The sequence below is a fragment of the Cyrtonyx montezumae genome, unplaced genomic scaffold (assembly GCF_038088225.1).
Source record: "Cyrtonyx montezumae isolate F1298 unplaced genomic scaffold, pur_monq_1.0 scaffold_20, whole genome shotgun sequence".
Taxonomy (NCBI): Eukaryota; Metazoa; Chordata; class Aves; order Galliformes; family Odontophoridae; genus Cyrtonyx; species Cyrtonyx montezumae.
The window spans coordinates 9,727,601-9,741,679 of NW_027071937.1; the positions used below are offsets into that span (position 1 = coordinate 9,727,601).

At 57.8% G+C, this 14,079-nt stretch overlaps 2 protein-coding genes across 4 annotated transcripts in view; one reads left to right on the forward strand and one right to left on the reverse strand.

Moving 5' to 3' along the window:
• ABCA2 (ATP binding cassette subfamily A member 2) overlaps positions 1–13,250 on the forward strand; it is a 31,367-nt gene extending 18,117 nt beyond the window's left edge. The window contains exons 23-49 of one of the 2 annotated variants that reach the window (XM_065737727.1): positions 96–292; positions 644–826; positions 1,251–1,435; positions 1,770–1,890; positions 2,059–2,349; positions 3,474–3,692; positions 4,029–4,131; positions 4,480–4,805; positions 5,386–5,599; positions 5,748–5,853; positions 6,196–6,307; positions 6,694–6,754; positions 6,962–7,136; positions 7,217–7,332; positions 7,607–7,754; positions 8,090–8,213; positions 9,127–9,259; positions 9,452–9,569; positions 9,663–9,841; positions 10,043–10,184; positions 10,512–10,646; positions 10,931–11,034; positions 11,312–11,404; positions 11,659–11,761; positions 11,925–12,062; positions 12,263–12,469; positions 12,687–13,250. In XM_065737727.1, the coding sequence (XP_065593799.1) occupies positions 96–292; positions 644–826; positions 1,251–1,435; positions 1,770–1,890; positions 2,059–2,349; positions 3,474–3,692; positions 4,029–4,131; positions 4,480–4,805; positions 5,386–5,599; positions 5,748–5,853; positions 6,196–6,307; positions 6,694–6,754; positions 6,962–7,136; positions 7,217–7,332; positions 7,607–7,754; positions 8,090–8,213; positions 9,127–9,259; positions 9,452–9,569; positions 9,663–9,841; positions 10,043–10,184; positions 10,512–10,646; positions 10,931–11,034; positions 11,312–11,404; positions 11,659–11,761; positions 11,925–12,062; positions 12,263–12,469; positions 12,687–12,722 (4,069 nt within the window). In that variant the 3' untranslated portion in view covers positions 12,723–13,250. Of the gene's footprint in view, positions 1–95; positions 293–643; positions 827–1,250; positions 1,436–1,769; positions 1,891–2,058; positions 2,350–3,473; positions 3,693–4,028; positions 4,132–4,479; positions 4,806–5,385; positions 5,600–5,747; positions 5,854–6,195; positions 6,308–6,693; positions 6,755–6,961; positions 7,137–7,216; positions 7,333–7,606; positions 7,755–8,089; positions 8,214–9,126; positions 9,260–9,451; positions 9,570–9,662; positions 9,842–10,042; positions 10,185–10,511; positions 10,647–10,930; positions 11,035–11,286; positions 11,405–11,658; positions 11,762–11,924; positions 12,063–12,262; positions 12,470–12,686 lie in introns of those variants that run through there. The other variant, XM_065737726.1, reaches the window with a different exon arrangement.
• PAXX (PAXX non-homologous end joining factor) overlaps positions 1–14,079 on the reverse strand; it is a 291,630-nt gene that overhangs the window by 271,625 nt on the left and 5,926 nt on the right. The gene's annotated exons all lie outside the window — the stretch shown is intronic.

The following is a 14,079-nucleotide window of genomic DNA, read 5'->3' on the forward strand; positions in this document are numbered from 1 at the left end:
AAAAGCCACAGGTACCAGGAAGGAAAGAGGGGTGATGTGCTCCCTGCAGGTACAAGCCAGCCCCAGCAGCCTGCTGCTTCTGTCCCTGTCCCCAGGATGATTGAGGACCTGGAGCTCTCCAACAAACGCCATTCCTTAGTGCAGACCCTCTCAGGGGGCATGAAGAGAAAGCTGTCAGTGGCCATCGCCTTTGTGGGTGGGTCACGAGCTGTGATACTGGATGAGCCCACAGCTGGAGTTGACCCGTATGCACGCAGAGCTATTTGGGACCTCATCCTCAAGTACAAGCCAGGTGAGCAGTGAAGGGCAGACCATGCATGGGGCAGAAAACAGCCTAGGCTTAAGAGTGGAGGGAAAACCCCTCACTGTCTTCCTAAGAGGGACAAGGTGTGCCTCTCCTGGCTCCCCACCCAAGCTGTGGGGTGACCTCTCCCTGAATCTGTCTCTGTGAGGTGATCAGACTCTTCTGCACCTGATCCAGAGGTCCCTGTGAGACCCTTGGGGGAAGAGCCAGCTCCATGCCATTCTTCCTCACGCCTCCAGATAGCGTGCCGTGCCAAAGGGATACCGTGCCTGGTAGGGGAGGCAGAGGCTGTAGTAGCCCTGGCACAGCCCCACACCCTTTCTGTGCTCAATGCCACAGGGAGGACCATCCTGCTGTCCACCCATCACATGGATGAGGCTGACCTGCTGGGCGACCGCATTGCCATCATCTCCCATGGCAAGCTCAAGTGCTGTGGCTCCCCACTTTTCCTCAAGAGCACCTATGGCGATGGCTACAAGCTCACAGTGGTAAAGAGGCAGTCGGACACCAGGAACAGTACAGGTCTGTGGGCCCAATGGGACCTAGGATTTGGAGCATCAGTAGATGGGACCAGCCCTTTTTGTGCCCAGGAAAGGAGCAAGAGGTCAAAACCCAAATGCTTTCACCTCAAAGTCTCTGTAGGCCACATGGAGGGCACAATGGGACAGGGCAGTGATGCAGGAGGTGGCACTGCCCAGCCCTAGTTTCTTCCTTTGGGTCCCCACTTAGACCCTGCATGGAGATGTTGCCCCCAGTTGCTTTCCCAGGCCAGACTAGGGGCTGCGTACTGATGCTCAGGCATAGACAAGACAGCTGAAAGCCACCAGCACCCTGTGATCAGTGCAGAAGGATCCCACAAGGGGATAGTGTGGATAGTGTGGGTAGGAAAGGGTGGGTCTGGTAGAAGGACAGATGAGGAGTGACTGGTGCTGCCTCTCTGCCACAGAGCCAGGCCAGCCACACAGTCCCCCAGGCCACTCCTCCATCAGCCCCTGCTCCGAGCCCCGCGTCTCTCAGTTCATCAAGAAGTATGTGGCTTCCTGCCTCCTCATCTCGGATACCAACACTGAGCTTTCCTACATCCTGCCCAGTGAGGCTGTCAAGAAGGGCTGCTTCGAGAGGCTCTTCCAGGTACCTGAGCCACGCATGGCCTTGCCACTCACCTTGCAGGCAGCACAAGGATGGGGTCAGTGCTGAGGGGAAGGATGAGCCCAGTGGCCGCAGCACCCCATGTGACATGGGGAAAATGTGCACATGAGCACGTGTGTGTGGGCCCCTGAGTGTCAGAACACAGCCCATGGTCTGTTCCAGCTCTTTCAAAGAGCTGTACATGCCAACAGCAGCTGGTATGGGGCAGGAGTCCTGCCTGGCATGGGCACTCGTGAGGACAGAGACAGGGTTCGCCTTGTGTTGCAGTGGTGCTGGAGCCTCCTGCCCTTCTCAGGCAGCATTTTCCCTTCCATAGCACTTGGAGCAGAGCCTGGAGGAGCTGGACCTCACCAGTTTTGGGTTGATGGACACCACACTTGAGGAGGTCTTCCTGAAGGTATCTGAGGAGGATCAGTCCCTGGAGAACAGCGATGTGGGTATGGCCTGAGTGGAGCTTGTGGTACTTTGGCACAGGGATGTGGGTGAAGGCACCATGTGCCTTCATGTGGGCTGCCCCAGCTAAGGTCAGCCTGCCGTTTGTGAAGCAGATCTGGGTGAGGCACAGCAAAGGCAGCCACAGCCAGCAGCAACTCCTCTTCTTCCAGATATGAAGGAGTCTAAGAAGGATGCCCTGCAGCCACCTGTCCCTGAGCTGGACCCAAAGCCAGAGGCCAACAGGGAGCCTCTGGCTGAAGTAGATGTGCCTGAGAAGCCTGAGGTGGAGCTCAGCAACCTGGTGACCTGCTCCAAGCTAGCACAGTCGCAGGCGTCCCTGCACTCGACCTCCTCGGTGGGCTCTGTACGGGGTGATGAAGGTGGGGCTTATTCCGAGTTCTTTGGGGATTACTCTCCGTTGTTTGGCAATCGTCAGGACCCTGATAACATCAGTCTGCAAGGTGTGTAGTACGGCTGCTTGTGCACCATGATGAAGGTGTTCTGGGATGGGGAGGATGGCTGCTGTGAGGCAGGAGCAGAGCTGGCTCTCCAAGGAACTTGGTGCCAGGTGCACTGGTGATTGAGGCCATACTGGCTCAGCTGAGCCCCATAGGGCTCAGCCTGTGTTCCAACAGACGATGTGTCCAGGGAGCCTGTGCAGAGAAAGAGAAGGGGAGGTGGAGACCCTGCAGCCTGGGGACAGGGCTGGGGGGGATGGCTGAAGACTGATGTTTCCAGCCAGAGTTTGTACCCCTGAGCTGATGGGTCCAGTGCTGAGGCATGGAGCTGGCAGGCTCATGGGCAGGTGGAGGCATGCCGGTGTTAGCCCTTCCCTTTGTCTCTCTCGAATCCCGCGTGCTGACCTGCAGACTCACTCACTAACATGCTGCTTGCACTTGTAGCCGCTGGGGAAGCAGCACTGTCTGGCACAGGGCATGCTGACCCCATGGCTGAGCTGCTGAGTTTCTCCTCTTGGCCCTCAAGTGTGGAGTTGTCTTCCAGAGAGCGACTTTGCCCTCCAGCCCCTGGCACAGGTTCCCGGCTGTCCCTGCCTGTGCACAAGCACAGAGTGTGCAGACAGAAGCCCAAAGGCAACTGTTTTATTTACAAATCTTTTTCTGGGTTAACCCACCAGTTCTTGTCATGATTAATTTATTGCTGTGACACTCTCCCTCCCCTGCCAGGGCTGCAGATTGCTCTGAGCATTGCTGAATTTGGGCCAACAGGAGGCAGAAAAGCAGCAGTGTGCACTGCAGCTGGGCTCTTGGGTACCAGCTCCGTGCTGGCTGCCTCTCTGGGTGCTGTGACCTGTTTCCACTCTTCCTGATCAGTGCTAAACACTCTGCAGCCAATAGGAAGATGGAGGGGTTCTGCCAAGTACCAAGTTTTTTAAAAACTATAGTCACAGTTTCCCATTTTTGGCCAAGAGAAACCTGCCAGCCAGCCACCTTGCTTCATGCCATGGTCGTGCCATGGCTTAGTGGCCCATCAGGTTGGCTACACCCAGTTCAGTGCCAAGGCACCTGCCAGCCAGGGCAGGCACAAGACCCCTGAGCTCACACTCTTTGCTGTCCCCTCACTGCAGACCAAGAGGCAGATGTGGAGGCAGAGGACCATGACCTGGCTGGGCAGGGGAGCTTCAAGCTGGAGGGCTCGTGGCTGAAGCTGCGCCAGTTCCATGGACTGATTGTCAAACGCTTCCACTGTGCCAAGCGCAACACCAAGGCTCTCTTCTCTCAGATCCTCCTGCCTGCCTTCTTTGTCTGTGTGGCCATGACTGTGGCACTCTCTGTGCCTGAAATAGGTACCTGCAAACCCGTGGGTTTGGGAGGGTATGGGTGTGTTCGTCCCATTCCCTTTCCAGGGCCCAGACTTGTGCCCCAGCAACAGGATGGGTGTTCACCCTCCTCTACATTGGCAGCAGCTTGGAGGGAGAGAATGCTTCCCATCCTGCTGCCCCCAAACCAGCTGGGTCTCACTGACCTGCCCTCTCCTGGTTGCCCAGTTTGGCCAGCAGTGATACTGAAGGGGAGTAGAGGGGATGAGGCCAAGGCCTGAGGGTGCTTGGCCGGCAGGCCTGTGAATATGGGGCCACATGGCAGGGTGGTGAAACAACAGATTCCTGTTCTTATCTCCACAGGTGACCTGCCACCCCTCATCCTCTCCCCATCGCAGTACCACAACTATACCCAGCCCAAGGGCAATTTCATTCCTTATGCCAATGAGGAACGGCGTGAGTACCGGTGAGAGCAGCATCCTGCACCCTGACCCTGTCCCCACAACCTCCATGGGGTGTGGGGAGAGCAGCTAACAGTGGTTGTGCTGGAGCTGGCTTGAGCTTGGGACAGATCCTGACCTACACAGTGTCCTCCATCCTTCCCAGGGGAGAGGTGCCAATCCTAATGCTGATCATGAGCAGCAGCTTGGCTCTTGTCAGGCCTGTGCTGAGTGGGTACCTAGGGCTGTACAGTCACGGCGCCTGTGCCCCTTCAGTCGCTACACATACTGAGGCAGCAGAGGCTTGCCCAGAAAAAGATGGCCATAGTGGGAAGTCCCCCATCATTTTTTCTAACATGCTCCTTTCCCTGCAGCCTCAGGCTGTCTCCTGATGCTAGCCCACAACAGCTGGTGAACACTTTCCACCTGCCCTCTGGCGTGGGGGCCACCTGCGTGCTCAAGACAGCCTTCAACAACACACTGGACCAGCCCATGCAGACCCTGAACCTCAACAGCAATGAGTCCAAGATGCTAGCAGCCAAGTACTTTGATGCTATGTGCATTGACTCCTTCACCCAGGGCCTGCCACTCTCCAACTTTGTGCCACCACCACCATCCCCAGCACCTTCTGACTACCCTGTCTCAATGGACGAGGACCTGCTGCGTGCCTGGAACTCCACAACCTTCTCTGCCATCAAAGGTATCACCTGCACGTGGTTTGTGGGTCTGTTTGGGCTGGGAATTCATCTCCAGTTAAGGTAATGTGTCTTCATCACAGGAGGAGCTCCAAGTGCCAATCAGGTGCATTGCTTGGCTGCAGTCCTAGCTCAGGGCTGGTGCTGGACTCACAGCAGTGCTTCCTGTCAGCTCCTGCAGACTCTTATGGAGCTCACAGGGTTGGTGACACCATTGAGAGTCTTGTGGCTGGGATTGCTGGGCTGGGTGCTTGGTCCCCAGCCAGTGAAGTGGTTGCACTGCTTATTCCAGACACACTTCATGCTCTGTCTCTGAGCCATTTCTGTACTGTCTACTCCAAAGTTTTTTTCCATGTCCATCCCCTGTCCCCTCTAACACTGGGGAACAAGAGGCCACTCAAAGACTGGGCTCTGGCCAGTGGGAGCCAGTGTGAGGGGAGCAGAGGGACTGCGGTCTGGCTGGCTGGACCTCTTGGCTGAGCCTGCAGGGCATCACTCCATGTGCCTCTCTCATCCTGGCTGCCATGTGCCTATGGCTTGCTGCTGCCAGGAACCTGGCTGCAAACTGCCTCCTGTATCCCACAGAGACCGTCACCTCTGCCCCCTCCCTGCCCCACATCATCCATGAGCCCATCAGGTGCACATGCTCCATGCAGGGGACTGGCTTCTCCTGCCCCAGTGGCGTGGGGGGCCACCCCCCACAGATGAAGGTGGTGACGGGGGACATCCTGGCAGACATCACGGGGCGCAACGTCTCTGAGTACCTGCTCTACACTTCAGACCGCTTCCGGCTGCACAGGCAAGAGAGAGGCTGGGGGTCCTGCCCAGCACCGTGGCATGGGAGCGGAGGCCTCGGGCAGTGGCAGGTGCCAGGGTTGCTGTCGAGTGGCCTTGCTCCTGAGCTCAGGGGGTCAGCAGTCACACTTTGGACATGCTTTGTCTCACAGGTACGGAGCACTCACCTTTGGCAATGTCCAGAAATCCATCCCAGCTTCCTTTGGGGCCAGAGCACCTGCCATGGTGCGCAAGATTGCCGTCCGGAGGACAGCCCAGGTGGGAGCATGCTGAGCACCAAAGCATTCAGGAGGTGGGGGGGTGGCAGCAGCCTCAGTGTGATGGGGAGGAGGAAGACAGCACTGCCTGCACAGCAGGGCCTGCTCATCCACTGCTCTGCAACCATGCTTTCCACCAAGGGGGCTGTCTGGGCTCTCTCTCCACGGAGGCATTTTGCAGCGCTCCCAACACAGTGGGTCAGACCCACTGGGTCAGCAGTGGCCTGCTTTCCTCACAACCATGAACACAGGGGTACCCATCTCACCCCACCCCATCCCATCCTGCATATCTGGCCTTGCCCAGCTCCTGCTGCCCCCCACTACTCTTTCTTTTCTCCTTCAGGTCTTCTACAACAACAAGGGCTACCACAGCATGCCCACCTACCTCAACACTCTCAACAATGCCATCCTGCGAGCCAACTTGCCCAAGAGCAAAGGCAACCCTGCTGCCTATGGTGAGAGCCTGAAGGAGTTTTAAGGACAGAAACACATCAGGAACAGCTTGAGGGCATGGCCAAACAAAGCCCTGATCTAAAGTGCATTATTCCCCCTTGAACCAAGTGAGCTAATGCCCAGCTGGGGCAGGGGGCTCACACTCCTTGATTATATGTGGCTTGAGGTCTGGACTAGGCAGGATCTGGCTGGGGCAGTGCCTTCTGAGTTTGTGGACATGTCTGAAAGATCTGTGTGCCAGCTGGTGAGAGGGAGGGCTCAGCCCCAAAGTGCTGCATTGCAAGGAATAAAGATCATCATGCTGAGTTATGATCACGCAGGCTGGGGCTGTGGCAATATTTTATCTCCCATGCCAGCTTTCATGCTCAAGTGTTTCTTTTTCCTGCAGGCATCACAGTCACCAACCATCCCATGAACAAGACCAGCGCCAGCCTGTCCCTGGATTACCTGTATGTATGGGGAGCTGGTTCAAGGGAGGGTGGCCATCGTGTAGAATGGGAGGGAGCTCCCTGCTGTGGTTTGCAGGGGAAAGCTGAGGATTCTGCTGTGCATGGGCTGTGGGGTGGGACTGGGAGGCTGTGACATGGGAGTCCCTGTTCTTTGCACACTGGGCGGGCAGCTGAGGTTGATGGTCTCTGTTCTTGCTCCTGATGCAGCCTGCAAGGCACAGATGTAGTGATTGCCATCTTCATCATCGTGGCCATGTCCTTTGTGCCAGCCAGCTTTGTGGTGTTTCTGGTGGCTGAGAAAGCCACCAAGGCCAAACACCTGCAGTTTGTGAGTGGCTGTGACCCTGTCATCTACTGGCTAGCCAACTATGTGTGGGATATGGTGAGCGGAGCACATGGCCTCACTGTTAATCACTCTGGGAGGAGCAGGCAGGCATTCACTGAAGTTTCTGTCCTCTCCAGCTGAACTACCTGGTGCCAGCCACATGCTGTATCATTATCCTGTTTGTGTTTGACCTCCCAGCGTATACCTCTCCCACCAACTTCCCTGCTGTCCTCTCACTCTTCCTGCTGTACGGGTATGTTGCTGAGATGGGGTGAGCAATGCAGGGGGTGAGATGTGGTACATTGGTGTGTCCATCCACACTGTGGCTGCACCAGAATCTGGCTCTGGGGCTGCCTGTGTAGCTGTTCTGCAGTTTCTATAGCTCATGGGCTGTGAGCCCTGGGCTGGGAGACCCCAGGAAGGATGGGGCTGGGAGATGGGCTCTGGGAGATCCCAGAGCTCACTGGTTGTTGCTGTGGTCCCTTTCCTGCCCCACTCATGTGCAGTCCTGCTGCTTGCCTCCCCAGCTGGTCCATCACCCCCATCATGTATCCTGCCTCCTTCTGGTTTGAGGTGCCCAGCTCTGCCTATGTCTTCCTCATCGTCATCAACCTCTTCATTGGCATCACAGCCACCGTTGCCACGTTCCTGCTTCAACTCTTTGAGCATGACAAGGTATGAGCTTCACAGCTCTGTCTGGGGCCACCAGGAAGGGAGGAGATGCCTCTGTCAACTTGGTGAAAGGATAGATGCTCCTTGCATGGTGCAAGGAGTCAGAATGCTGTGACAAAGCCTGTGGCTCCTGCACAGCATGTGGTGGTGGTGCCTGCTTGCTGCCAGGGTGGTGCCAGGCAGGATGGGGCCTCAGGAGGTCTCTACTGCAAACTCCTGCTCATGGCAGGGTCAGCTGTGAGCCCAGACTGCATCTTGGTGACCATCCTGATACTAGCAGGTGCTACAGTCCCCAAAGATGTTTTTGATGGCTGTATTCTCTCTGTCCATCTCCACAGGATTTGAAGTTGGTTAACAGCTACCTGAAGAGCTGCTTCCTTGTATTCCCTAACTACAACCTGGGCCATGGCTTGATGGAGATGGCCTACAATGAGTACATCAATGAATACTATGCCAAGATCGGTATGGCCTCTTCCTCCCACCCTCCCTTGCTCCAGGGTGGGCCAGGGGAGACCACTGTACTGCACATCCTCTCCTACCACCCTGTGGGACTCTCCTGGGATCTAGAGCAACCTGCAGCAAAGAGCTGGGGGATGTGAATGAGGGCCTCAGGAGCAGACACAGTTGAGAGCCCGTTGAGAGGCATGTTGTGGTGCCAGCGATGCTGAGCATGGTTCCTTGGGCCATTCCACATATCAGGCCTGCAGAGAGCAAAGGTTGTGAGCCCTGGCAGAACTGCACATTGCTGTTGTCATCACACACTGCCCGTGGTGTGGGCACTGTGCAGTGATCTGAGATGGGAATGCAGGGTTTGCTTTGTTCCAGATGTAATCTCTTGTTTGCACAGCTGCATTGCCCTACCAAAACGACCGGTAAGCTAATTGCAGCTTTAAGTTGACATCAGAGAGTTCTGGTGCTGCTGGCATCACAGGAAGTATTTAGGAGCAGAATGTGACACATCCACTCAGTACCCATTCTTGGATTGATCCGCCCCACTGAGGTTGAAAAGTCGCAGGGTGATTTCAGCAACAAATGCGTTGTGAATGGAAAGCCTTGTAACTGTGGTGCCAGCAATGCCAGCTAGCCTGGGCAGCTGCAGGAATGTGTCAGGGGAGGGAATGCAGAAGCAGGGTAGTGTCGCATATCAGCTCAGCTTAAGACATAGAGAAAGTGGCACTGAGATAGCAGCTGCTGCTATCTGGTTTTGCTGCTGACCCTTTGGGCAGGGGCATCACCCACATCACCTCTGGTCTGTTCTGGTGGTGGTCCTGTCCTCTGGACAGGTGCTGTGGTTTTGGCTGTGCAGGAGGGCACATGGGCTGGATGTCTTCCTGGAAAGGTACCCCAGCTGCCCTGTGCTCTTCATCCCACTTAGGGCAGTTTGATAAAATGAAATCACCCTTCGAATGGGACATTGTGACACGAGGGCTCGTTGCCATGACTATCGAAGGCTTTGTCGGCTTCTTCATCACCATCATGTGCCAATACAACTTCTTCCGGAAGCCCCAGTGAGTGTGGCAGGGCTGTGCAGGGCCATGCTCTCACTGGCTGCAGCCTCCCCAGCCCTTTGCAATGAGGCAAAGCTTTGCTGTGGGACCCTCAGCTCAGTGCTGTCCCTGCCACCCGTCCCCAGCCTCTGCCCCTGGAGGGGTGGGGGAGGGGGGCTTGCACCTCACCCTGCCCCTTGCTCCCTTCTGCAGGCGGCTCCCAGTCTCCACCAAGCCCATCGAAGATGACATCGACGTGGCCAATGAGCGGCACCGCGTTCTGCGCGGCGATGCTGACAACGACATGCTGAAGATCGAGAACCTCACCAAGGTACGGCCGGGGGTATGGCACAGGGGTGCAGGGGGGCATTCAAGGGATGTGGGCTGGGCTGGGGATGCCACGCTGAGCACCCTGCCCTGCCAGGTGTACAAGTCCCGCAAGATAGGGCGCATCCTGGCTGTGGACCGGCTGTGCGTGGGTGTGCGGCCTGGGGAGTGCTTTGGGCTGCTGGGTGTCAACGGTGCAGGAAAGACCACCACCTTCAAGATGCTGACAGGGGATGAGAGCACAACAGGTGGAGAGGCCTTCGTTAACGGGCACAGGTATGGGGGCATGGGCTGGCTGGGGCCACCCTCTTGCTTGTGGATGGGATGAGGACTGCTTTGGAGCTTCCCATGAAAAAGCAGTACGAGCCTACCCCTGGGACTCAGTGCAGCCCTGCATCCTGATGAACCATCCTTGTCTGTGCACTGTCTTTGACCCTGGTGTTCCTTCTCCCTTTGGCCCCTCTGTCCTTCTCACAGCATCCTGAAGGAGCTCCTGCAGGTCCAGCAGAGCTTGGGCTACTGCCCCCAGTTTGACGCGCTCTTTGATGAGCTGACAGCCCAGGAGCACCTGGAACTTTACACGCGCCTGCGTGGCATCCCCTGGAAGGACGAGGAGCGGGTAGGGTTTTGGTCGGGTGTTTGTCAGTTCCTGAGGGCTGGTGCTCTGCTGCTCTGGGAACAGCATCTCAGCCATCACTGGGGGGCCCCGAAATGGGTGTAGCCCCCCTCACCACTCTGCTTGCTGCTGCCCCAGGGTAGTGCAGCACCAGCAGTGCTCCCTGTCCAGGGCTGAGCACAGGTGCTGGGAGGCCCCAGTGGTGCTCAGAGCTATGTGAGGGGCTACCACAGGATTATTTGCCCATTGCCCTCTGTCAGCTCTTCACATCCTTTGCCCAGGGGTGTTTGGGGCCCCAGGAGGATGACCACAGCCCTCTGCTTCTTGCAGGTGGTGAAGTGGGCACTGAAGAAGCTCGAACTGACCAAGTACGCTGACAAGCCTGCCAGCACCTACAGCGGAGGCAACAAGAGGAAGCTGTCCACTGCCATCGCTCTGATCGGATACCCAGCCTTCATCTTCCTGGTGCGCCCCAGGTCCCCTGGCTCCCTGTGACATGAGGTCTTCATTCCCCCCTCATAAGACCGACGTTCCCACTCAATTCCATACCACTGGGTGTGGACCCAGGCTAGCATGCAGCTGTCCTGGGTGAAACAGTGCCCTGGGGAGGGGCTGCCTACCCCATGGGCTTTGCCATGAGCATTCTAAGCTGGGGGGTAGAGAGGCAGAGCTGTGCCTATGCAATGGGAAAGCTATTGTGGGGTTCCCCCCAAGAGCTGGCTTGTCTGAGGGTGCCATGTGTCCCACAGGATGAGCCTACTACAGGGATGGACCCCAAGGCACGGCGCTTTCTCTGGAACCTCATCCTGGATGTCATTAAGACAGGCCGCTCCGTAGTGCTCACATCCCACAGGTCTGAGGGGCTTTAGGCAACACTTGCAGTGCCTCCAGGCACTGTGGGCAAATGGTGGGGGGGAGAGAGGCTCTTCAGCCTCTGGGGGACAGCATATGGCAAAGGGCACAAGAGTGGAGGGAGCCTGCTGCTGCCGCCTCCCATCACTGGTGGTGGTGGCCCCAGTGCATCAGTTGAAGGCCTGAGAAGCTCGGCTCCCTGTGTGCCACAGCCTGCAGCTCCTCTCTGGCTGCCCATGCTGCTTGTTTCCAGGCTCAGGCCTGCCCTCTTTTCCCAGCATGGAGGAATGTGAGGCGCTCTGTACCCGCCTGGCCATCATGGTGAACGGGCGGCTGAAATGTCTTGGCAGTATCCAGCACCTGAAGAACAGGTAAGAGCCTGGGGGGGTCCAGCAACCTTCCAGGAGGTGCCAGTTACCACATGGCAGGGTGACAGCATGGCATCCACCCCAAGCTTACAGCCCTTTGTGCAGGTGCTTTGGAGAGTGGGCAGCGGGACTGGGGCAGCCCCAGTGGGTGTAGTCACTGTATCCTTGGCAGGCAGGTGTCTGTGGGGTTGGTCTTTCCCCACAGAGATGCAGGTGGGGTAGTAGGGCCTCATGGGGACCACCCCGTCCCTCTGCAGGTTTGGTGATGGCTACATGATCACAGTGCGCACAAAGTCCAGCCTCAATGTCAAGGAGGTGGTGAGGTTCTTCAACCGCAACTTCCCTGAGGCCATCCTCAAGGTAAGGTCCCAGCAGTGACAGTGCCATCTCTCTTAGCCCGTGTAATGGTGGAAGCAGCCTTCATCCCCTAAGGGACTTCATCCTCCCTTCAACTAGGGGGATGTGGGTGATGTGATGCAGTGGGGGGAGTGTGTGCTCCAATGTGACCTCAATGACTTTGCAGGAGAGGCACCACACTAAGGCTCAGTACCAGCTCAAGTCGGACCAGATCTCACTTGCACAGGTCTTCAGCAAGATGGAGCAGGTGGTGGATGTGCTGGGCATTGAGGACTACTCCGTCAGCCAAACCACACTGGACAACGTGAGGCTGGGGATGGCATGAGTGGCTGGGTGCTCATGCTGAGGGAGGGTAGCAGTGCCCATTTGCCTGCCAGAGGCCTTCAGGACAGGAGCGAGTGCTGAGCTGGGAGCTTGGGGGCACACAGAGGCTGGGTCACAGCAGAAAAGATGCCAGGTGAGGGGCAGACTTGGTGTAGGGCTCTCACCCCTTTTTCCTGCCAGGTGTTTGTGAATTTTGCCAAGAAGCAAAGCGACAACCTGGAGCAGCAAGAGACAAGCCCCAGCTGTGCCCTGCAGTCCCCCTGGGAGCGTGTGCTGAGCCTGCTGCGCCCACGGGCTGCACCCACAGAGCTGCGGGCCCTGGTGGTGGAGGAGCAAGAGGACCTGGAAACAGATGATGAAGGCCTCATCAGCTTCGAGGAGGAGAGGGTGAGAGGCAGCCCTGGCATCTCAGTGTCCCCACTCTCATCTCTATCCTTGTCATGGGGCCCCAACATTGTGCCTGGGCTCTCATCCTGGGGAATTGAGGCCTGGGGGGAGGGAGGCAGACCCAAAGGTGATTATCAGGGGAGGAGGAATCTGGGGGCTCACCCCAGCTCCTGGGCAGAGCAGCCCCCCCTGAGCCCTGCCATCTGTGTGTCTCCAGGCTCAGCTCTCGTTTAACACAGACACGCTGTGCTGAGGAGCTGAGGGGGAGCCATATCCCCAGGCTGTGACACCATCGAACACTTTTCACCTTTCCCCTCCCTTCACCCCCATCGAGCGGACGCAGCTGGCGTTGGGGTGTAGATGGCCTCCTCCACCTGCCCTGCTGCTGAGGAAGATGCAGTGGGTACAGCACCAGCCCTGACGGACCCTGCAAGCTGCCAGCCCCAGCCAGCCTTGTCTCCTTCAGCTCCAGGGGTATGTCCCCATGCCACTCCTGGGGCTGCCGTCCTCACCAGCTTGCCAGGCTGCCACATGCCACGAACAGACTGTGAAGAGGACATGATGCCGTTGCCATCAGCCCCACACATCCCAGGATGGGGAGGATGCTGGTGAGCGCGGTGCCCTTGGACAGCTACACTGCACCCACCCCAGGGACTCCTGGCCATGAGAATGCCTGTGCTCCATCTCAGCCCAGGCCTGGCCCTTGTGTGGTCAGAGGAAGGACTGCAGCTTTCTCCTCATTTCCTGTGCTTGCTGGGCTTGGTGCTGGCCGTGGCATCACAGGGGGGTCATCACAGGGGGGTCAGTGGCCCAGCATGGCAGGGGCCAGAGCTCTGGTGCTTCGCCCTAGTTTGGTCACTGCTGCCGGTGCTGCTGCCAGGACCTTGCTGTGCCCTCACCCCCCTGGGCCCCCAACTCACTGCCTTGCCCCAGGCTGCTCCTGACTGGGGCATGATGCTGGGCCTGCTCTGCCCTGCGTTCCCCAGCTTGCTCTGGGCACTCAGAGCCATCCCTGGGGCAGGGCACTGGCACCCACACCAAGAGGCACGTGGTGGGGCAGAGGAGTATTTCACAGGGTATTGAATATGCTGGCACCAGCTATTTGTCCCCTCTGCCCCTAACCGTGTCCTCCAGCCTCCCACCCTGCCCTGTTAGCCATTGCTCCCTCCACTCCGGCATGCACAGGGCAGTGCTGCAGCTGTGCCACCCATCCTGTTCTCTGTGTTCCAGTGTGGGAGTGTTGGTTCACTGGGAGCACTGAGAGGGGGCTGCTGCACACAGGATGGCTTCTAGCCTGGAAACAACCTCGAAGGGTGAGGGCAGGGCAGCCCCCCTGGGAACTGGTCAGCCGGGCAGCAGTGTCTGAGCTGCTGGGCAGGGAAAGGCAGCAGCAGCAGTGCCCATCTGTGTGCAGCATCAGCCAGGGCTGGAGTGGGCACCATCAGGGTGGCAGCACCCCTCCTTTCTGCAGAGGGTCCTACCACCTTGTCATCCACAGGGGGCTGTGCCCAGCACCCCCAGACTGCAGCTTTTCTGCAGTCCACAGCCATGCCCAAAGCAGGGGTGACTGCTGAGCCTGTACTGCTAACCTGGCCACCTCTCTGCACCGC